The 22,728-nt window shown below is 39.1% G+C and overlaps 1 protein-coding gene and 1 long non-coding RNA gene across 3 annotated transcripts; both read left to right on the top strand.

Moving 5' to 3' along the window:
- The first annotated feature begins 225 nt into the window (after positions 1 to 225).
- appa (amyloid beta (A4) precursor protein a) lies at positions 226 to 22,197 on the top strand. 2 transcript variants are annotated; one of them, XM_056765955.1, is made up of 17 exons: positions 227 to 426; positions 10,991 to 11,155; positions 12,279 to 12,408; positions 12,503 to 12,615; positions 12,765 to 12,955; positions 13,371 to 13,597; positions 13,690 to 13,857; positions 15,200 to 15,333; positions 16,579 to 16,653; positions 16,740 to 16,898; positions 16,992 to 17,120; positions 17,206 to 17,305; positions 17,663 to 17,851; positions 19,452 to 19,505; positions 19,601 to 19,683; positions 19,868 to 20,014; positions 20,095 to 22,197. In XM_056765955.1, the coding sequence occupies exons 1-17, from the start codon at positions 367 to 369 to the stop codon at positions 20,194 to 20,196; spliced, it is 2,226 nt and encodes a 741-aa protein (XP_056621933.1). In that variant the 5' UTR covers positions 227 to 366; the 3' UTR covers positions 20,197 to 22,197. The 2 variants fall into 2 exon arrangements, with proteins under 2 accessions (XP_056621943.1, XP_056621933.1); XM_056765965.1 differs by lacking the exon at positions 13,690 to 13,857 and having other exon boundaries at positions 226 to 426.
- On the top strand, positions 434 to 2,076 carry LOC130435389 (uncharacterized). Its single transcript, XR_008908815.1, has 2 exons — positions 434 to 1,276; positions 1,724 to 2,076. It is a non-coding gene; the product is annotated as an uncharacterized LOC130435389 (long non-coding RNA).
- Positions 22,198 to 22,728: the final 531 nt, after the last annotated feature.

Consider the following 22,728-nt stretch of genomic DNA (forward strand, 5'->3'; position numbering starts at 1 on the left):
ATGCGTCACGTGATGTTATTCTGTTAAAAACGAATAATAAAAGAACAACACAATTTATAAACATTAATAGTAAAATGCACAGGTAAAGTCGGTCGATTGAAGTGAAAATACACTGTATAGAATACATAAATATTGTATAATACATCTATTCAATATTCAGCATTAAGCTAAAGCTCCCCCCTCCTTCTTGCTGTTGGGTCACGTGACGCGCCGCTCGCGCACTGGCTGCGCGGTCAGGTGACGCACCGCTCGCACTCGCATTGCGTCCTTCGTGGAGTCCACACGGAAAACACACAGGAACGTTTATCTGTACACGGAATTTCACACAGTCAGTGTTTATCGGAGTCGCGGCGCATTGGCGGCAGGATGGGGTGTAAAGCGCTTTTTATTCTGCTGATGTTCGCGACGTCGACGCTCGCGGTCGAGGTAAGAAATCCACAAAGGACAAAAACGTCGGCGACGGGCGAGGAGGAAGAAACCAGTCGCGTGTGACAAACACACTATTGTATAGTTTTATACACACACACACACACACACACCTTTGTGTGAATTGATTTGCTGTCTCGCGATCATAGGATGAACATTAGAGCCCCGGTCGCATGTACGCTGGTTTGTTGCTGTTGTGTGAGATTTTTTTTAAATATTTGACACACAAGACTGAGTTATTATTCATTAATGTCAGTGAAATGCTTTGATTCACAAACAGTTTCGTGTTGAAACGAATAGTGAATCACAGCAAACCCGTGTAAGTTACGACTATCGGCCTCTGTTTGACGCTTTATTGTTACAGTGCAACGTTACATGTGCATGATCTGATCTGTTATTTAGTCTGATCTGTTATTTAATCTGATTTGTGTAACGTTAAACCTCGAAAATAATGCTGTAAGATTCTCCTGGATAAACTGGGATTCTGAGGCAAAAATATAGAAATATAAGGTTTAGAACCATAAATTCCTTCACGATGTGTTCAATTGTGGTAGAAATGACATTCCTATTACATCAGGATGTTTGTAATATCATCCATGTAGTTGCCAGTGGGCGTGTTATTGTGACGTAAGAACGCCTTCGTGTTTCTGTGGCCTTTGTTTGGCGATTATTGGTCATATTTTAAGACATTAATTGACTTTTTAGAATGCTTATTTATAAGTTATAGTTTAAAGACCGCGTTTGACCTGTTTGATTGGTGCATGCTGTTCGTATTGGTCTGTACACATGCGTCTGACCGCATCGCTTAGGCCCATGCGTCGCGTCTTGCGCTTTTCAAGCGTTGCGTTAGGTGAAACTCTTTTTTTTAATACGAGTCGTAAACTCTTATTTGTTTGTGTTCAGTGTTGCTTGTTTTGAACGCCCCCCACCCCCCTAAGATGGCGGCGAATCACTGCAGCAGCTCGACGCGACGCGACTGAACGCGTTGTGCTGGGTGATTGTTTGTCGTGTTTTGAGGAGCGCTGTATTCTTGTTTGTGTGTTGTTGTTGTTTATAAATAACAACACAAAGTAACGTGATATTACAAGGAAGATAATGACGTTTCACACATAAAACACTAGCGTACAAAAGTACATTGTAATGTACCATAGTGTTCTGTTATGCGCTGTTAATGCATACTACATTATTTTGTATGATAAATGATGGTAAGATTCAAAGGTACTATAGCATCTGCAGCATTATACTTCAGTTTATATTAGAATACTAAAATATTTTCTTTTCATTTGTGTTTGTATAGGTTAAACTAATTCAAAAGTACTCATGACCTGAAGCCGAGGGGTCAGTACTCACAGTTCCATTCATTTTGTGGCTCACATGAAAGTACTCTGGTAACACCATGAATTTGGGATGCATATACCATGATATTCCTTTAAAGACCCTGTACTACCACGTATAACGTAATAAATGAATACAGTAATTCTTTCCATACCGTTGTATGTCTGGTGTAGTACTATGGTATTTGACATCACACCATCTTGGTAGTGTGTGTTGGGAATGGCTTGCTAATGAGTAAGACGGTGTTGTGACATTGCAAGAGCAAACAAATAAAAGTAGTGTAAGCTTTATAATATCTATATTTAGAATACATTGCCATTCCGAAATGGTTTTATAGATTGTGGGTCATTGTGTGCTGACCAGAGAGAGATATTGCCTTCTCTTCGATTATTGCCTTCTTTTGCATTACATTAGTACCCAATATTTGATTGTTTTGTGATGTGTGGTGTGATGTTGTACCACCAAAACATTTAGAGGTTCTCATAAGGGACCATCGCAGCAGAGGAACATTTTCATAGTTCCTATATCTATTGTTGGAGTATTCTTCAGCCAAACAAAACGCACTGTATTTATTATGCCAACTTTTTAAAGATGTTTGATCGATGTTTGAGTTATATTAATATTTAATGACATTAATGAAATGCCATGCTGCATACTGTTAGCTATAGGCCGTCCCCTCTGTTCAGATCTGTAGATCTGTAAAGGTTGCGTTCCCCTCACTGGTATGACTGCCATTGAGCGGTAGGTTTCCACACTCAATAGAGAGCATTGTTGACTAGGATATGGTGTGTCAGCAGGTGAGTGATGGTGATCGCTAACACAATGGTCTCTTGTCTAACGAGGATAAGCTTGTTCAAATCTCTGTAGGACCAGAAGATGTTTTTTTGTTATTGTATAACAATAACATGTTTGTAATGATTTTGCTGCATATATATTGCAGGGCTTTAAATGAGATTTTATGTGACTATATTATATAGATACCTAAAGAGTGTCATTAGTCCCATGATCTGCCGTCATTGTAAAAAGATGTTTTAGCCCTGATTCAAATTTAGCGTAGAAAACGTGAGCTGTGCCGCTTTCTCTACACTGTAAAGTTGAACTATTTTCATCTTGATGCGATGCTGACACACTGTGCCTTTCGACTACAGCATTTTGGAATCCTGAAACTGCTATTATTTGAAACCCGGTCCCCGAGTCGATGCATCTGAAAACGCGTAAAAAACAGTAAAATTGACGGGTTTAATTTAAATGAATTAATTGAAAAGATGATGTCATCACCCCAGCGCGCACAGTTTATGCGAATGATCCAAGTCTTCTTCTTCATTTTTAGTGGATCATCGTGGCAGAATTACAGATGCACATACTGATTTGGCATGTACATATCATCGTTTTGAGTCGGTTTAGCGGTTTGATGTGCACAGATATTTCTTGCGTCGACGCCATGAAAAGGGAAAAAAAGATTGGAGAGGGAATACTTGTGGATGTGGCCTTAATGTTAATAAAAAAATTATATAAAACTTTTTAAACTGCATTTATAATAATAGGTTCGAATTTTGCTTCATGAAACAGTTTTTAACTTTCCAATTAAGTTGATAGACTGATCTTAAAGGAATTTGTAACTATTTTATGAGTTTGCTAATTCGCGTAAATTCATACAATGTGAATCAAACAAGTTTATTAGAAAAAAAGCTATTATAAAGGCCCACCCCTAAACCTGAAGGTTGTGGAAAAACATGCACTGATTATTTTTTTAAAGATTAAAACAGTATTTCTATTTTTAATTCCTACATCAAATGAATTTGGTACCTTAACGGTCTCAGGAAAAACATGCTTTTAGCTAATTAATAGTCAGTTTATTTTAAATGTACAATATATTTTAAACTGACTTTCAGTAAAGATGAATATATGTCACGTGAGACTTGTGGCACACATGTTTAAATTCATAGGAAACCCATATCATCCAGTATCGCTTCCATGGCAACAGGGCCCTGTGGAGGGTCCAGGATTAACATAGACGTATTGTGACAGATGCTTCTTGTTATTTGGGTTTGACCTCTGACCTTCGCAGTCACTGTTACATGGAAGTGTGATTATCAGAGTCCCACATGGCCGTCACAATCTCATCCCAGCGGAAGATGAATGATGCCGTAACCGTGACGCTGGTGCATGAGCTCACGGCAGTTAGCTGCCTGCTAGCATTAGGCTACTGATGCTATTGATGTGAATAAACCCTCAGTATTAAACGGGTAGTTATAGCACATAAAGCAATAATTGTGTGCTGTATGTAGCATCAGTAGCTTTGTTGAAATTGTCTTCATTTGAAAGTAATTTAGACATAAATGTAACAACATAACGCACACAGATGTGTAGATGTCTCACAAACAGGTCCTCGGTGTCTCGTGGGTTCTCCTTCAGCGCTCGACTCCCGCTCTATAATTAGAGTTCCTCTGGAGAGCGTTTCGAGTGATGGGGCGCGGCACGCTGCGATATTCCTGTCTCTGCTCCCGTTTCCCAGCTTTCCTCTGAATGCCACGCTGATATTTCCATTACACCATCCACCTGCAGTTGTTTTGTAAATAGAGATGGAGGTTTCGATACGGTATCGTGGGAATTAGGATTCTTACATCGCAACGCAACAATTTCACATTACGAGTACGATTGAAATGACCTCTGTTTAAGAGTCAATGACATGATGAATGATAAATTAAACATGTGTTACATACATTTTAATAATCGTTTCCAAATGTCATTTGAAGAGTTTAAATTCAGTACGTATTTGTGTCGTTGACCCACTGTTGAACCATAACACAATAATACTTCTAGTTCCACATATGAACCGAGTTAATAAACCTTTTGATTTAATTGTAGAGATCCTCTGATGGCGACTCCATGTCCTGCTTTACCTCCTGTTTATACCCAGAACGGACGTCCACTATTTGTGCGGAAGACTACAGAGATAATGTGTGTTTGTGTTTGTGAGATCTCTGTTGCTCTCTGATAGATTTGTCTCGCTGCAGTAAGTAGTGCGTCTGTTTGACGGATGACCTACATTTCTAAAGAAAGCTGTTCAGTTTAAAATGGCGAGCTTTCTCTCAGATACACACGCAATGATAGCAACAATACTAAATTATTGTGGTAATCTGAACTGCTTTATGACGGCATGAACGGTACGAGCGTTTCAAATGTATTTTTCCACCCTAAATAAGAACTGGAGGTGAGTGATGGAGTTTTATGGATTGAATGGGATTTGATTGACAGCAAAAGACTGGATAGATGCAGATTGCTGAAATGAATTGATTTTTGTCACCGTATTTTGCTCACCCTTTTGGATAATATGAATGTATATATGTGTGTATGTGTGTTGGAGGTGGTCCTCGCTGTGAATGACAATAAAACACACTTTCTCCCTGGGGGGTTGGGGGGTTAATGGGCGTGAGGCTAAACGTCGTCATGGCAGGTTGAAGGGTGGATGGGTGTCCTGGCAACAGTCTCTGTGGGAACAGACATCTTCATTGCACTGCACTGTGTCAAGGGATACTTGACCCAAAAATGAAAATATTTCACCATTTACTCACATTCGAGTTGTTCCAATAATTCTGATACATTTCTTTGTTCTGATAAACACAGAGAAAGATATTTGGAAGAATGCTTGTAACCAAACAGATTTTGCCCCCCATTGACTCCCATAGTAGGAAAAAATACAATGGTAATCAAACTGTCAACTGTCAAACTATCTTCTTTTATGTTCAACAGAACAAAAAAATGTAAAGTAGTTTTCCCTACTATGAGAGCAAGATCTGTTTGGTTATACGCGTTCTTCCAAATATCTTTCTCTGTGTTCATCAGAACAAAGAAATGTATACAGATTTGTGACAACTCGAAGGTGAGTCAATGATGACTGAATTTCATTTGTGGGCGAAGCATCCCTTCAGAGGAGTGTGCGTGCTTGCGTGTGCGTGCGTGCAATCTGTAATTACATTACCACACACACACCCTGGCTTGTGTATCCGGCCTGAAGCACGGACGGATGTTATCACACATACACACATGGGAAATCAAAGCTACTTCGTTCTTTCTGTGGATGTTTCCTTCATAAGATTTATAACAGTAGATTCCGTACACAACCTTTCCTGAGGCGTCATGAGAAATCAAGATAGCAAAAATATTCTGTTTATAAATTCAGATTTCGTTCTGTACCGAAGTCTCTGAACATCTTAAATGAGCCATTTTACGTCTCGTTTGTGCTGTGTAGTGTTATGGTTGACTAAACCTGCCGAAGTCTCCCGCGTGCTTCATGGAATATTTTTGTGACATCCGTTGTCTGCGTTTTCAAAATCATTGACTTGAATTAACGCTTCAACTCAGTTGCATCCTTAGTAGGTAGCTTTCTATGTAGATAGCAGAGTCCAAGGCAGCTCGATAGGGTGTTTCTCTCTCTCTCTCTCTCTCTCTCATGTTTTTTAATGCTGATGTCTTGTTAGTGGGAGATATGTCAGTTATTTCCCCCCCTCAGGCGTGTCTAAGCAGCCTCCGTATCGCCATCTGGGGGGTGTTGCAATACACATGTCGGTATAGCCGCAGATAACGCAAGTTCCCAATTAAACGCAGCCCGAGGTGGCTCAGTGATTCGAGCGGATTATACACCGCAGTTTACATTTAAATGTGATGAGAGGTGATGTATGAGCTCAGTCGATGGAGAGCGTTCTTCACGGGTCACGTGGCACAGATTCGGCCCGCAGAGACCAATCAATATGAAGTCAGAGGGTGTGGTGTGTTAAGTTTGTGGAGCTCCGAATGAAAACAGTCAAATGAGAGAAATGCTTTTATTTTATTCACGTTAACAACCATCGGATGACACATAATCATTGCGGTCATCACAATTTTGTGGTACTTATGAGACTTGAAAAGGGAGTGAAATTTGGTGCCCTCCTTACACAATATTCACTACTTTCTGTATTTTTAAATCTTTGACATTTTCATTTCAGTTTCCATTCAATGTCTTACGTGACACACCGTAACATAAAATCCGCTGGGTCGTGATATGGTTGCATTGATTTCGCCATATGAGTTTGTGTGTATCTTTCATCACTGACACTGAAGGACACTTTCATTGCAAGCTGTTCTAGCTGGCCGATTACAGATGAGGTTAATCTTCACCGTATTCATTTCAACACAATAACATATTAATGGCATTTGATCAAACATTCACTCCTTCTGTTTGACCTAGAAACATTTCATAGGAAAATGTCATTGCTCTTTGAACAAAAGGCTTATTCAAGCGTCATGACTCATGGAAGGATCAACTTTATCACATTTGTTTTCCACTGATTTCATATCCCGCCCATGACTGATTTTGTTCAAATGGAATTGTGCTTTAAAATGTTAATTTTTTTTATGAACTTGATTAAAATTTGGAAATGTTTAAGATTCTTTTTTATATATTTTAATTCATGCAAAGTATGAGATATGGTTGAAATCTAGGAAATGCAGAAGACCTGTTGTTTCATTATCATATCGTCTTTCTGAAACCTTGTATCTTATTTTTTTGCAATAAATCATTATTATTCGTCACCCTTTTTGTTTGCTGCTGGGTTTCCCAAATATCGGACAAATGAAAAGTATTGAAAAGTGATTTTCAAATTCGACGACGCAGTATTTGTTCATAAAAAAAAGCACAGTTTTTTTTTTCATTTCCTAAAAACAAAGAAAAAATGGACAACCAAGCTACGGAAAGACAGCAATTATATTCAATGTAGAAGAAATGTTAAAGAGATCTGATGCGAGTTGAAATAACTGGTTATTGAATAAAAATAAACATGTTTCTTCAACAAACCACTCTTTCTTTAACAAACTGGAATGATAGTGATCTGTAATGATTAATAATTAATAACACTGAGATGTTTGTTCCGAATGAGGGCATTTGGGTTCAGATATTCTTTAACTGGTTAAATTTTAAAAAAAGTTCTCCCTTTCCAAGAAAACCTGTATACACAAATGATTGCTGAACTAAACGAGAAAGAAAGAATTTAACTCTGAATATACTTCACGGCACACAAGAATATATTTAAAGTCAAATTGAAAGGAATTTCGGTATGACAGCATTGATGTTTTAGTAATTCAATCCGAACCTTTAGGATACACAGCGAGGTGTTCAGGTTACAGGAGGATGTCAAAGGTCAGTATCTGTATCTGATCTCTCTCTGATTGGGTGGAAGATAAGTGACGGTGGGCGGAGTCTTCCAGCACAGGTGCGGTCAGACAGAAGGATTGCACTGAGCTCGGTCATCTCGTTCTATTCAAATTCTCTGATCCCTCTCTCTCTCTTTAAATCCTTCTTGCCTTAGATACTGTTGCTAGGTTTAACTAGATGTCCTACTAACATTTGCTGGGATGCATCAAGAGAAGCACCTATCGCAGGCTTGCACAAGGAGTTTGACAGTATAACATAAAGTCCAGATAAAGCTGAGGGTTATAAAGCGGCTCAGAGGTTATTGAGTCCCACTGGCCTGCAGGAGCACAACACACCTGCTTTCGGGAACATGTGTGTGTTTCACATGTTTGCGTGGAGTAAAGAAGTTCAGCTTTTTTGTGAGGAAGAGTGTGTCCCTTAAGCTTGCATTAAAATGTGTGGTATCTGTGTTTACAGAGATCAGTGGCATCATGGGAGTTTATATCTGTCCCCATTTGACCTCATACAAAGATTTTAAAGTGTGTGTGTGTGGGTTTAATGTGTGGTCACAGTGTGTGTGTGTTTATAGTGTGTGTGTGTTGTTGTGCTTTTTGTGTGTTTGTTTAATGCGTGTTTCATTTTGTTTTTTTATATGTGTGTATTATATGTGTGTCTGTTAAATCTTGTTTTGTGTGTGCTGTGCGTTTTGTGTGTGTGTGTTTTGTTTATTGCGTGTGTTTATTATGTGTGAACTTCTTGTGTATTTAATGTCTTGTGTGTGTGTTGTTTCGATTTGTGTATGCGTTTATTTTGTTATGTTTGTTTATTGCATATTTTTTGTGAGAATGTGTTTCTTGTTTCATTTTTTTTTTCTTCTATGTGTGTGTTTCTTTGTGTGTGTGTTGAATGTGTGTCTGTTAAATCTTGTTTTGTGCGTGCGTGTGTGTGCTTTTTGTGTACCTGTGTGTTTGTTTATTGAGTATTTTGTGTGATTGTGTAAATGTGTGTGCTTCATTCGTTTTTTTATGTGTGTTTTTTTGTGTGTGTTCGAGAGCTTTGCAGGATGATTAGTGACATTGTACTGATTGGAGTCTCTCATCATGTTTACGATCTGTGGTCTGTCCCCAGACTGTTTGGAGGAAATTTTACATATTGTTATAATGTGTCTTTGCGATTATATTATTTAAAATGTTACGTTGTACCTCAACACAAGACTTATCAAAGTTTAACGCAATAGAACTAATATTATTGACCACACTTTTGACTGAGTCTTAATTTAATCTTACATTAAACCACAGACAATATAGTTCTACCTCACATTGTGTCAAAAAAAGATTTTTGTGTTTATTTTGCAGTGAAATCTACCGAACTCAAAATGTTTTTAAGCATCATCTCATCCAACTCAATAGTGTGTGTTGCGTGCATTTGTCAGCGTCTGAGAGAGAAAGAATTTGATCTGGTGTGTAACTCGGATGCTGTTGTTCATAACACGGCCTCGTCACAAATAGGACTTTGTCGTCTTGCCAGTACGTTCAGTCTGCTAACAAGATTAGAGAACACAAAACGCTAAGAGGTCCCCCCGCCGTGCCTCTGTCCTTTCTGTGGGACACAATGTTTCTTTTGAGCAGAGAATCACATACTCAAACCCTCTGGCTCAGTGATGAAAGGGGCACCGCAGGGAGAGACCCTCAGACTGATGGAGATGAATTCTTCTCTAATGAATTCGTCTGTGAGTGTGAATTACAAACAAAGAGAAATGAAGGCGTGACGCCTCAGTGCTGTACAGCACAAACCCTCAACATTAAACTGTGAGAAATGTGTTTCTGGAAAGATTTTTTTTAACATATTTTAGGATCATCATCAAAATGAATACAGGTTGCTAAGGCAACTGGTCAGGTTCATGTGTGTGTTGGTTGTGCATTGTGTGTGTGTCCGCTGGTAGGAGTGTTTGTGTGCTGGTGTGCATAGTGTGTACCGGACATCAATAATGCAGAACTCTTGAACTACAAGTTAGCATTTTTCAGTCATGTATTGTGTGGATTTTGTTTGTCTTTCGTGTAGTGTACTGTAAATACGTCATAAAATGTTCTCTTAAGATCAAGGTTTGTCAGATAAAACTTATTTATTGTATTATTCATTTTGTCATGTTGGAGGATAATGTAGTTTGATAAGATATAAAGTTAAACTGCTGGTGAAGATCAAAAGGTTCAGAACCATAATCAGACATTCCATGTGTTTGCACAGTTATACTCAGGCATTATTGCAGGTCACCTACTTATACATTGTGCCTAGGGCTGTAACTAAATCAGATTTTCACTGTGTGCTTATCATGATGCCCAACGACTTTGCTGTAACAATATTATGTTGATATTTGCTGGTGTCTTTTAGTTTTTTTGTGTGTTTTGTCTGTTATTTGGTAAACAAGTCACACTCATAATCCAAGTGTATGGATTCGTGTGGCCCCATGGTTAGAGAATGCTAGCAACGCCAAGCTCGTGGGTTCGATCCCAGAGGATTGCACATAGTCAGAAACGATATTTTTAGAATAGGTATGTAGCAATATCAAAAACTCATTCTAATGTAATATCTCGGTATAACATCCACTGTGTGATTCTCTGTTACGCCGTCCTACCGTTATGTCATGTGAACATGATAATATTGAGACGGTTTTACTTTAGCGATAACACGGTATCGATTATATCGTCGCATCCCCATTGTACAATGACACAATATAGATCGTCTTGGTTTTTATATCACGGTTATTTGCGGTAACGGTAAATTGTGACATCCCTAAAATTTGTGTTGAAAGTGTTTAGTTCACTAGTTATGGCAAGCGTTTACGTTGTGCGTCAAGAGTATACCAGTACTGAGATTATAAAATAAAATGTAACTTTTTATGACCATCATTTTGTCTGTGTGTCTAGATATGAAGAGATGACTTTATTGTTTTGAAAAAGCTAATTATTCATTATTTTGTTACATTCATAAATGTGTCCCATTGTCTAGTGAAGGTTGTTTTATCTTGGCTGTGGGTTTGACTTTTCTGATGTTGTTTTACAGGTGCCGTCGGACACAGGTACAGGACTGCTGGCGGAGCCACAGGTGGCCATGTTCTGCGGAAAACTCAACATGCACATCAACGTTCAGACCGGAAAATGGGAATCTGATACTGGAACCAAGAGCTGCATCGGAACAAAAGAGGGAATTTTGCAGTACTGCCAAGAGGTATTAAGAGAGAGAGAGACAGGGTGTAAAGGAGGAATTACACTCAGGGTTCTTAAAAAGAGTAGTTCACCCAAATATTTAAAATTTCTCATGCCATCTCAGATGTATATGACTGTGTGTGAACAAACTAATAATTTTATTTCAGAAGGTTATCCAAAATGTTGAAGCTCTAAATAGCACCTTGCAGTGCTTCGCCGTTTACATCAGGGATGGCATGAGGTTTAACTATTTGGCTGAACTATTCCTTTAGATCCCGTTGAAAGCGCAGTTTCTGCCTATTTCATATTGATCCTCAGTACCTATAAACAAGTATTTTAGTTTGATCACATGTATTGAATAAAAAAATTGCTGTACGATTATTATTGGAGGTGTGCGAGGGAACTAAATGTATAGGATAATGCAATGTAAGTCGCTTTGGATAAAAGTTTCTGCCAAATGCGTAAATGTAAATCACGAGCACACAATACATCATCGCATTGATTCACTATATGTCCGTGGTGTTTACATTATGCACGTATGCGGCGATTGCCAACAAAACACAGACATATGACTTAGTTTCACTTAGCTCATGCAATTCATGTTCTTCATCTATCGGTTTCAAACGATCTGCAAATTTAGCGTTATATCCACGGTTTATATAACATCCATCACTGAAATGGCGTGAACAAACAAACACACCTCAACTTCTCTCACTATCGCAAGAGTACCGAGCTGCAGATCCACAGCGCAGCCACTCTTGATGCTGCGCAGCCAATCTTGATGGTTTGCGGGTCTTCCTATGCCTCGTCGGTTCAAACCTGGACGGGATATTTATTTCGCCTTGCCGTGGGCATGATTTTCAAGGAGAATTGCCCAATTAGGGATTAAGAAAAGTTGTTACGAAACTGATTTTCGTGTTCGGAAAAAACTTCCTGAAACCTATATGAACCTTGGTGTATTGTTTTGAGCAGAAAAATACTACGTCATACGTCCAACTAGTTTTTTGACAAGTTGACCATGTCAAGCATGAGAAGACGGCATGTTTAAAATTGTAAAAAAAGTCAGAATGGACGAAACACTGTTAAATCCCACTTTATAAGGGCCGGATGATGTTAATCTGAGAGTCTCCTCTCGTGATGTGCAGGTGTATCCCGAGCTGCAGATCACTAACGTTGTGGAGGCCAACCAGCCGGTGAGCATCGGGGATTGGTGCAGGAAAGGTCGCAAGCAGTGTCGCAGTCACATGCACATCGTTGTGCCGTACCGCTGCCTGGGTGAGTGCGTTTAATTACATGCTTCATGTATGCTGCTCTTTAATCACATGCTGTCAGTGCTCATTGTGAGTGTTTCTCTGTGTGTGTGAGACAGTCGGGGAGTTCGTGAGCGATGCCCTATTGGTTCCCGACAAGTGTAAGTTCTTACATCAGGAGCGCATGGACATGTGTGAGAGTCACCTGCACTGGCACACCGTCGCCAAAGAGGTGAGAGACTCAACGTGCAACAAACAATATGATTGTAATTAAAAAATGTTGTTACCTTTGAGATTAAATGCAGGTGAATATAGGATTTTTCGAAGTATCTTTCTGTCTGGGTGATTCGTGTATTTCTGACACTCTCTCTCTCAATGCAGTCTTGTGGTGACCGTAGCATGAATCTCCATGACTACGGGATGCTGTTGCCGTGCGGTATCGATCGTTTCCGTGGCGTCGAGTTCGTTTGCTGCCCTGCAGAGACGGAGAAGGAGACGGACAGCACTGCTGTTGAGGAAGTTGACTCGGATGTGTGGTGGGGGGGCGCTGAGGCCGACTATACTGAGAACAGGTGTGTGTGTGTATCACTGTACACAATCTCAAAAACACCACCACAAAAATTTGTAGTAGCACAGTTACTGGTTACCAGGTAACAAACATTTCAAGATAATTTACAATAAATGATTAATAATTAAAATAAAATGTACAATACATTTTTACATTAGTTTTCATATTAATCATGGTTTACTTTTTAGGGCAGTGATTTAAGTTCTTTTTATTGCTAAAGAGAAATATTTTTTTAATTTAAGTTTTCATTTTTCCAGTTAATCATCTCAACTTCATTCCTGTGGCAACATCTAAATTTCCATTTAGTTTCCAATTCCATTTTAAGTTTTCAAAATAATATTTATGCCAGAATTTATTTGATTTCAATTACCAGAAATGTTTTAATATTTTCATAAACAATCACTTTGTGTCCCGCGCAGCATGACCGCAGACGCTGAGCCTGCTGCTGCGGCAGCGGAGGAGGAGGAGGATGATGAAGATGCCGACGAAGAGCAGGAGGTTCCTGACAATGACCAGGATGGAGACGGAGAGGAAGATGAGGACGACGAGGTCATCGACGAACGCATCGACAACGGGCAGAGGACCAACGCTGCCATGACCACCACCACAACCACCACCACGGAGTCAGTTGAGGAGGTGGTCAGAGGTGAGAGAGTGCTTGTGTCTCGTGAAGCTAAGCGAGTCATTTCTGTTCCCAAGTGACATCAGCGACTCATTCGTGTGTGTGTATTGTATCAGAAGTGTGTTTGGCGAGCGCAGAGACGGGCCCTTGCAGGGCGATGTTGTCCCGCTGGTATTTTGTCCCTGAGGAGGGCCGCTGCGCGCCCTTCATCTATGGAGGCTGTGGAGGAAACCGCAATAACTTTGAGTCTGAGGAGTATTGTATGTCTGTCTGCGGCGGCGTGTGTAAGTCCCCGACACGTGTGTGAGACTAAGTCTGCCTACAATCACCTGACATCTCAGCTCACCCTGTTTACTTCTGTAACACGCACTCCTCATCTTATTGCAGATGAGTCATTTTAAAGGAAACCCTCTCAGGCTGACATCATCTCCGTAATGTTAATGTGTATATCATGTCCTTTCTTCAGTCGAGTACAAGATAAAAAATTTAAGTTTAAATCCTTGAAACCAAAATAAGAATGTGTTATTCTTATTTTGGATTCGACACCAAAAAAAGCTTCAAAATGCACATACATCCATTGTTAAGAAATACATTGTGTTCTGAAGTGAAACAGTACATTTGTAAATTAAAACAATTCATATTTTGAGCTTATTTAAAAGATTTACAGCTTTAGAAGACATATGTTAACCCACTGAAGTCAACTTTTATATAAATATTACTGCAGTTACATTTGAAATGAATGAATTCATATAAAGAAGTTTTGACACATGGAGATGCTCTGAAGCACATATTGCTCTACCCTTTTACTCACATTTGTGTTGCTTTACAGAAGTAAAATGGGTTGTGAACGATGTTTAACGTCTTTAAAACTCTAACTGCTCCTCATGATGATCTGGAAGAATCATCTGTTCGTCTCACTTGCGATTTTCCTCTTGCTCTCACTAACAGCCGTTTACTGACCCTGTTTGAACTGTATATCTTGTGCGTCACTTCATAATCACACACATGGTGAAGAGCTGGTGTTGGTGTTGATCTTCTCTGAATCACTTTTCTCTCTCCTGTAACACAGATTCTTTCATGAAATTTCTGTGTTTTGTGTGTCGTGACATTTGCTTGAAATTAATATTAAGTGCACATTAAAAGCTTTGTTGGCAGCATGTAGCTTAGCATCAAAACAGACTAAAACACATGAAACAGGACATTAACACATGATACTATGTTAATCGTGGACATTGAATAACATTAAATATGGAATGTGGATATTGAATGGCATTTAAAAACGGATGTTACCTTTATAAATGTTTTTTATAAAAAAAAATCTAAAATCTGAATATAGGCCGATATATTTGACATGGCAGTCTGTTAAAGCTGTCAAATTCTCCTCAGCTTAAAGACACAGGATCACTAAACTTCTGTTCAAGGTCACATATTTCTCTGCTCCAGTGTGCAGATGTAACTGATATGATACTGATATCCAGCATGAACGTCTTCACATTCCCTGCTTGTGTTTATCACTCTTCTAACCTCTCTTTAAGGCTTTTACAAGACTAATTTTCCAAGGGAATCTGCATTTCTCTGGACTGTAATCTGAATATCTCTTATTTCTCCGCCGTCTCTGATCCATAGTGCCCACCCCCTCCTCCAGTCCTCCGGATGCTGTGGACCGATACCTGGAGACCCCTGCGGATGAGAACGAACACTCGCATTTCCTCAAGGCCAAAGAGAGTTTGGAGAGCAGACATCGCGAGCGCATGTCTCAGGTACGAATGAAAAACACCTCACAGTCCAAATCTGATTGGTCGACTGATCCTGAATTCAATATTAAGGGACAATCCCCAAATGGGCCTATTGTATCATGGTGCTTTCCTATTCCCCCTGTTCTTCTGCCTGTGTATTTATGGCAGTCCATGAAACCGTACAAAACAGAGTTATGAAATTTTGCACACAGATAGAGGACAGTCGCATCATCAGAAAGGTTCACATTAGGGCTTTCACAATTATAAAAAAATCGTATTATTGCGATTGTTTGACCTCATCACCAGGATTTCAGATCATCGCTATTATTGCACATCTCTATAGAAGACACAAGGGGGAGCTGTAGTGCCTGCATATTGCATATTTTAGTGTATATACTTTAAATGAAGTATTGTAATGCTTGTACAGTGTACCACCACAACAGCATCACTTTAAATAAAACTTAAAAGCATATGCCACAAAAATGACCTGCAGTACAATTTAATATTATTTAATCTATTCGAAGTGTGAAAACTTGCGTACCAAAATTTCATTAACATAGAAGTGTTTCATTCATGCAAGTGAGAAAAAACAGACTTGAAGCTTTTCTACGAGTCGAATTGCCTTCAATTCACCCCTAATCAAGTTACTTAAATAAAAGCTTTCCTGTAGCTCAGTGGTAAGAGCATTGCGTTGTGGGTTCGATTCCAGGGGATTGCAAATACCTATGCAAAATGTATAGGATAAAGCAATGTAAGTCGCTTTGGATAAAAGCGTCTGCCAAATGCCTAAATGTAAATGTTAATTAACACATATTTGGTGGTTGTATTATTGACACGGTAAAGACAACACCTTAAATATATGTGTAGTTTTTAAATGTATTTCCAGATAAAAAAAACATAGTCTTATATTAAGAACAATATGGGCATTTCAAAGCCGAATCAAAAATTGACAATAATAAAATGTCAAAACCCTTAACAAGAGAATTAATCATAATAATAATAATAATTGTCAGCCAAATTTCATAATCGTGACAGCCCAAGTCCACATATTTCAGTGCTTGACCCCGTAATTGCTGCTTGCAGCTATATTAATACATATACACTTGTTCATTTACCTTAAACTGACATCACCTTATGATTTGAATTGGTGTGGTGGATGTGGATTTGAAGTCGAATTATGAGTCTCCACAAGATGTGTGTTTACTGAGTAGGTTGCACAAGTTTATATGAAGATGTTTATTGACGATTTTGCTTTCGGCTCTTCTGCAGGTGATGAGAGAATGGGAAGAAGCGGAAAGGCAGGCCAAGAGTCTACCACGCAATGACAAGAAGGCTGTGATCCAGGTAGGTCTCATTTCTCCTACCAAATTTGTTTTATGTGAAAGTTTGCTCTGGCTTGATTAGAATGTGGTCTCACGACCTCTCCGCAGCACTTTCAGGAGAAGGTGGAGGCATTGGAGCAGGAGGCGGCTAGCGAGCGACAGCAGTTAGTGGAGACACACATGGCTCGTGTGGAGGCTCTACTGAATGACCGACGCCGGCTGGCTTTGGAGAGCTATCTCACCGCCCTGCAGGCCGATCCACCAAGGGTAAACACATATTACTTCTCACTGCTTTTATTTCACACGGTGTAAGCATCCTCATAATCTTTCCTTCTTGTTCGTGTCTCTCTCCGGTCGTAGCCACGGCACGTGTTCAGTCTGCTGAAGAAATACGTGCGGGCCGAGCAGAAGGACAGACAGCACACGCTCAAACACTTCGAGCACGTGCGCATGGTCGACCCCAAGAAGGCGGCTCAGATTCGCCCGCAGGTATGTTCGGTGTCAACCCTGCTGCCTTATGATTAGAGATTTAAGGGGATTAAAGGCTCAGTGACCTTCTGACCTTTGACCTCAGGTGTTGACGCATCTGCGAGTCATCGAGGAGAGAATGAATCAGTCTCTTGGACTGCTGTACAAAGTGCCAGGAGTCGCAGAAGAAATTCAAGACCAAGTCGGTGAGTTTGCTGTACATAAACACTCATCAACAAATGTTTTTTTCAGCCAGCCAACTAAACATGTTACATGAGTCAAGTTGCTTGAATCACACCGAATCTCGCAAGAGTCTGTTCACCTCATTCTCTGCTCTGTGTATGTCACCGAGCCATCTGTCAGTCTCTCTCTCTTTTCTTTAAGCAAAGATTGTCACAGTAAATTTGTGAATTGGATTGTGCTTAATGTTTCATTGTGGCTTCAGGATAAGTGTTGGTAGTTCAGAGATATTTGTTAGCTCTCTGAAGACCTCGAGTCTGCAAGCTGTTTGGTTTATCGTGTTAGAGCAGAAGGTCTCATCTGAATTCTTGTGTCTCTCTCAGATGTCCTGCAGCGAGAACAGAAGGAGATGTTCGCTCAGCTGGCCAATCTGCAGAGCGACGTGAGGGTGAGTTACGGGAACGACGCTCTGATGCCCGACAGCACCGCCAGTCTGGACCTGCTGCCCGACACTGAGGGATTCGGCTTCATTCACCCTGAGAGCTTCAACCAGCCTAACACGCAGAACGAGGGTATGTGATCACACACAAACACAGAGCTGGACGTATCCCAGCAGTCCAGGCTGTTTCATGACTGTGTTGTCCTGCTCAGTACTGTGAGCGCCATATGGACACACGCATCACTTCCTCTAAACCACCTTCACATGAAGCACATGCTCCTGTGAGCAATTCACAGACATGCTGCAGATTCACGTCATCGGTGCTGTTTACTGAGACCAGCGTCATGTAACTGTTGCTATTCATTTGAATTAGCTTCTGATCCTTAACATCCACCCTAGCAACACCCAAAATGAGTAGATTATCACTCCGCTGTGGAGCAGTTTGGGGCTTCTGATTTATGTGTTTGTATAATTAAACAGTAGCATGTGAAGGAGAATCAGGATGTCATCTGAATCAGATTCAATATGTGCTGAGAAACGTAATCTGTACTCGCTGTGAATCAGTGTGTGATTTGAATCAGAATCAGTTTAGGCTGAATCAATATGTAATGTGGGGCTGTGTGTGCACTGCTGTGAATCTGATTCAGCTTTTGCTTTAAATCGGAATCACTTTTGTGCTGTTGAATTAGTTTTGTTGTGTGAATCGGAATACATTTGGATTGAGGATCGTTTAATGCTGTGAATCATTTTATCATTTTTATCTTTTGTGATGTGAATCATATTAAGCCGTGAATCAGATTTAGTTTTGTTATGTGAATCATTTTAAGATGTGAATCGGATCATTTTATATTTTGAGTCCGTATTTACTGGGAATCATATTAAGCCCCGAATCAGATTTAGTTTTGTTATGTGAATAATTTTAAGCTGTGAATCGGATAATTTTATGTTTCAAATCAGTATGTACTGTGAATCATTTAAAGCCGTGAATCAGATTTAGTTTTGTGAAGTGAAGCAGTTAAAGCTGTGATTCATTTTATGTTTTGAATCAGTATTTACTGTGAATCATTTTAAGATGTGATTCATTTAAAGCTGTGAATCAGTATGTACTGTGATTCATATTAAGATGTGATTCATTTAAAGCTGGGAATCAGTATTTACTGTGAATCATTGTAAGATGTGATTCATTTAAAGCTGTGAATCAGTATGTAATGTGAATCATTTTAAGATGTGATTCATTTAAAGCTGTGAATCAGTATGTACTGTGAATCATTTTAAGATGTGATTCATTTAAAGTTGTGAATCAGTATGTACTGTGATTCATTTTAAGCTGTGAATCAGATTTAGTTTTGTTATGTGAATCATTTTATGTTTTGAATCAGTCTGTAGTGAATAAGTGTGTGCTGTATATCAAAATCAATCAGTTTGTGATGTTAAAGTAGTATGAATGAGAATAATTTTATGCTGTGAATCACCTTATGCTTTGAGCCAGTTCCTGCTTTGAATCTGATACTAATTCACAGTACAATCTGATTCAGATCACAGACTTCAGTCAGCGTGTGCTGTAAATCAGAATTAATTTATGCCATAAACCAGAATAAGATTTTACTCTGAATCAGTGTGTTCTGTAAATCAGAATCATGTTATGCTCCTTATCACTTTATGCTTCGAATCAGTGTGTACAGAAAATCTGAATTATTTTGTAAATTAGTAGTCACTCATCTCTCTCTCTACAGTTGAGCCGGTAGACGCTCGTCCTGTTCCTGATAGAGACCTTCCAACCCGACCAGGTAAAATGATACCGGTCCGCTCATTCTTTGTTTTAATCACGTGATCATCATCTTTGTGAACTTGTGAATGACTTTCTATCTTCCTGGTTGCTCAGTGTCTGGACTGAAGTCTGAAGATGTTCCCGAGTTGCGGATGGAGGCAGAAGAGAGGCACGGTGAAGTTTACCACCAGAAACTGGTACCTACACCATCCTACGCAAACCTTAATACAGAACTTACAAATTCACCACAAAAAAAACTGATTGTAGTGGAACTTTCATAACTATAAAAATCGGACTCGTCCTGGTCCGTGTGTGACGGGATGAAGCTTCAAAGAATCGAGAGCTGAAGATGCTGATGCACGCGTGTCTTTGTCATTTAAGGTTTTCCTTGCAGAGGACGTGAGCTTTAATAAAGGGGCTATTATTGGCCTTATGGTCGGAGGTGTTGTCATAGCAACCATCATCGTCATCACTCTAGTGATGTTGCGGAAGAAGCAGTACACATCCATCCACCATGGCATCATCGAGGTCAGTGAGTGTGAGCATAATGAAGAGAGTTCTTGATCTTAAAGGTTCAGTTTGATCAGGTCTCTCTCTCTTTTGTACAGGTGGATGCTGCTGTGACTCCAGAGGAGCGTCACCTGTCAAAGATGCAACAGAACGGCTATGAGAACCCCACCTACAAGTTCTTTGAGCAGAATCAGAACTGATGGAGTAACCTCCATCCTCCCCATCCCTTCACCCCCCGTCTCTCTGGACAGTGCAGACGACATCCGTGTTTTACCTTGTTCTTGCTTGTCGAACAAAAGCTCCTCCCATTGATTGGAAAGGTGTGATACCTAATAATATGAATACTATAATAGTCAAATTCAATTCAGATTTAAGTCAAAAGCTCAATCGATTTTTCAATTCATGAAATGTTCGGAAGTCGAATGTAAATTTTTCAGTGATATTTATCCAGACGTAAGCGGTGTGTTTTCTGCACTGTCCTTCCTCACACTGCTAAATGAGTAAAACACTGGGACATGTGAGGGGTGACGCCCCCCTCTTCTTCTCTCTTCATCACGCAATGACTGCAGCTGTGCTGTGTTCGGTCACAAAAAATCTAGTGGTAAAGTCGATGTCTTTATGATTGAGATCTTGATAATTATTTGATTGATTGTTTCTGGTTTGTTTTTCACAAAAAAAGAAATGGAAAAATAATTTAAAAAACAAAGAAACTTGCCCAAAAAGTGAGAATTTTTTAGTTCCGTCGATATTGAAGTAAAGCAAAAAAAAAGAGTTAAAGAATAGTTGTTACTATGTAGTGCATGATAGAAAAAATGATGAGAAAAATTCTGCTATTTGGATCTTGATCTTTTCTCATGTAGGCACTAGCTGGTTTAACAGTTAGTAACTTGTGAATACGTGACTTGAGTTGCACAAAAAAAGCATTTTAGACTGAATTGGCATTCTGCTTTAAACAAGATTAAAGATATTCATGCTTTTGTTTCTATATCTTGTTCTTTTTTTTATTATGGCCTGCTGTGAATGGCTGGCTGAAGCTGTCGATGTACATTATTATCTTAAGTTTAGATGTTTCCGTTCTATGCATTTCAGAGATTTATTTACTTCTCTGACAGCTATTTAAGTTGGATTCTCCAAATGTCACAGGTGGTTGTATGTGTTTTTTAAGGGGGTTTGTGGGGTCAGGGCGGGCGGGTGGGTTTGAGGTGGGTTATTCTGTGCGTCCCCTCACCGGTCGGTTTTATCTTTTTGTGTAACTGTGTGTCGACCGATGTAGATGTCTTTCTCCTCTTTGTCTCACGTTTGTCTCTTGTTATACAGCAGCATCACTGAAGCTCATTTGCTCTCCTGTCTCTCTGTTTTTCTCGTGTTTGGTGCAGGGCAAAATGATCACTATTGTAATGGAGAAAAAAAATTCTTATCAACAGATAAATGTATCATTTGTATAGAACAATTGTTTGTGTGAATCAGAAAGGCTGAATTTGAATTATGCTGATTTCGATTTAAAAAAAATGTCCAGACGGAAGAGAAACGAGAATGTATTGAGATATCTTTTCATAACAATGAGGAAGTTATTTTCATGGGAAATATTCTAAAATAATGCCTAATTGCTGATCTAACTTTTTTCCTCAATGAAATATGATTCGATTTTAAGGTCAAGCATCATTTTTGCACTCACTCATGTCATCACACAAACCATGTCGTTGTTTCAGTTTTAGAAAACCGCTCATCTCTGTACATGGAGCTGATTGCAACTGACCGATTGTCATTATTCTGTGTGAAGCTGCATGTGGTTTATGATCTGGCAACCGGTGTGAATGGAATTTGATTTAAGTCACATTGTTGGAAAGATTCACATGAATAATCAACCGGTCTAATGAATGTCAATGAATCGTTTACAGAATCAACTCAACAGACTTTTGAAACCTCACACAGCCCATCAGATTCCAGAGCTACTGAGGTGATGTTTTCAACTCTGTCAGAGTCAATTATTATCAGATTAATTTCTGTTGACCTTTAGGGAGGCGTCTGGGTTTCTGTGGATTGATTTGATCTGGAATGGTATATGATGATTGGACTAGAAAACCAATGGGCTTTTTTGTTTATGTGGCTTTTTTCTGATTTCTTTATCAATTTCTTTGACTGGAATAACAACTGCGCTTTCTACACTGTATTCCATAAATAAAGTTTTGAATGTACATACAGACTTGCTTTGCGTAGACTTCTTTTTGGACCTTATTTACAAACAATTAATTACCTCCGATATATTAACTCTATGGATTGTAATCTCTTTATTCATTTGTTGATTTATAACTCTGCATAGCTAATGCGTTTGATTTCAAAGATTTAACATGTTGATGTACACAACATATTGGGGTTAGATCAGTCGGAAGGGTTTGTAAATAAATAGGAGTAACAAATATTTAAAGAAAAAATATTGAAATCAGAATTAAAAACTATTAGCTAAAATATTGAAATCAAATAAAAAAATAGCTATAAATTATTTTGTCATAAAACGTTCTTCGATAAAGAAGTTTTGTTAAATTTTTCGAGTGTAGTTCTCAGTTTTATTGTATATTTTGTAGCATTTTTATATTCATCGTTACGTGTGCAGAAGGCAAATGAACAAAGTAAAAGTTCAACTAAATTTCCGAATAATTGTAATTTTAGTTACATTTTAATTTTAGTTACATTTTAGTTTTAGTTACATTTTAAAACATGTTTTCATGTGGTTT

The sequence above is a fragment of the Triplophysa dalaica genome, chromosome 2 (genome assembly GCF_015846415.1).
Source record: "Triplophysa dalaica isolate WHDGS20190420 chromosome 2, ASM1584641v1, whole genome shotgun sequence".
Classification (NCBI taxonomy): Eukaryota; Metazoa; Chordata; class Actinopteri; order Cypriniformes; family Nemacheilidae; genus Triplophysa; species Triplophysa dalaica.

Bases quoted from the DNA above. Each gene is read 5' to 3' on its own strand.
- appa (XM_056765955.1), top strand. From the start codon at position 367: ATGGGGTGTAAAGCGCTTTTTATTCTGCTGATGTTCGCGACGTCGACG. The intron at 12,616-12,764 runs GTGAGAGACTCA...CTCTCAATGCAG, and splicing joins GGCACACCGTCGCCAAAGAG to TCTTGTGGTGACCGTAGCAT. The intron at 17,121-17,205 runs GTATGTTCGGTG...CTTTGACCTCAG, and splicing joins CGGCTCAGATTCGCCCGCAG to GTGTTGACGCATCTGCGAGT.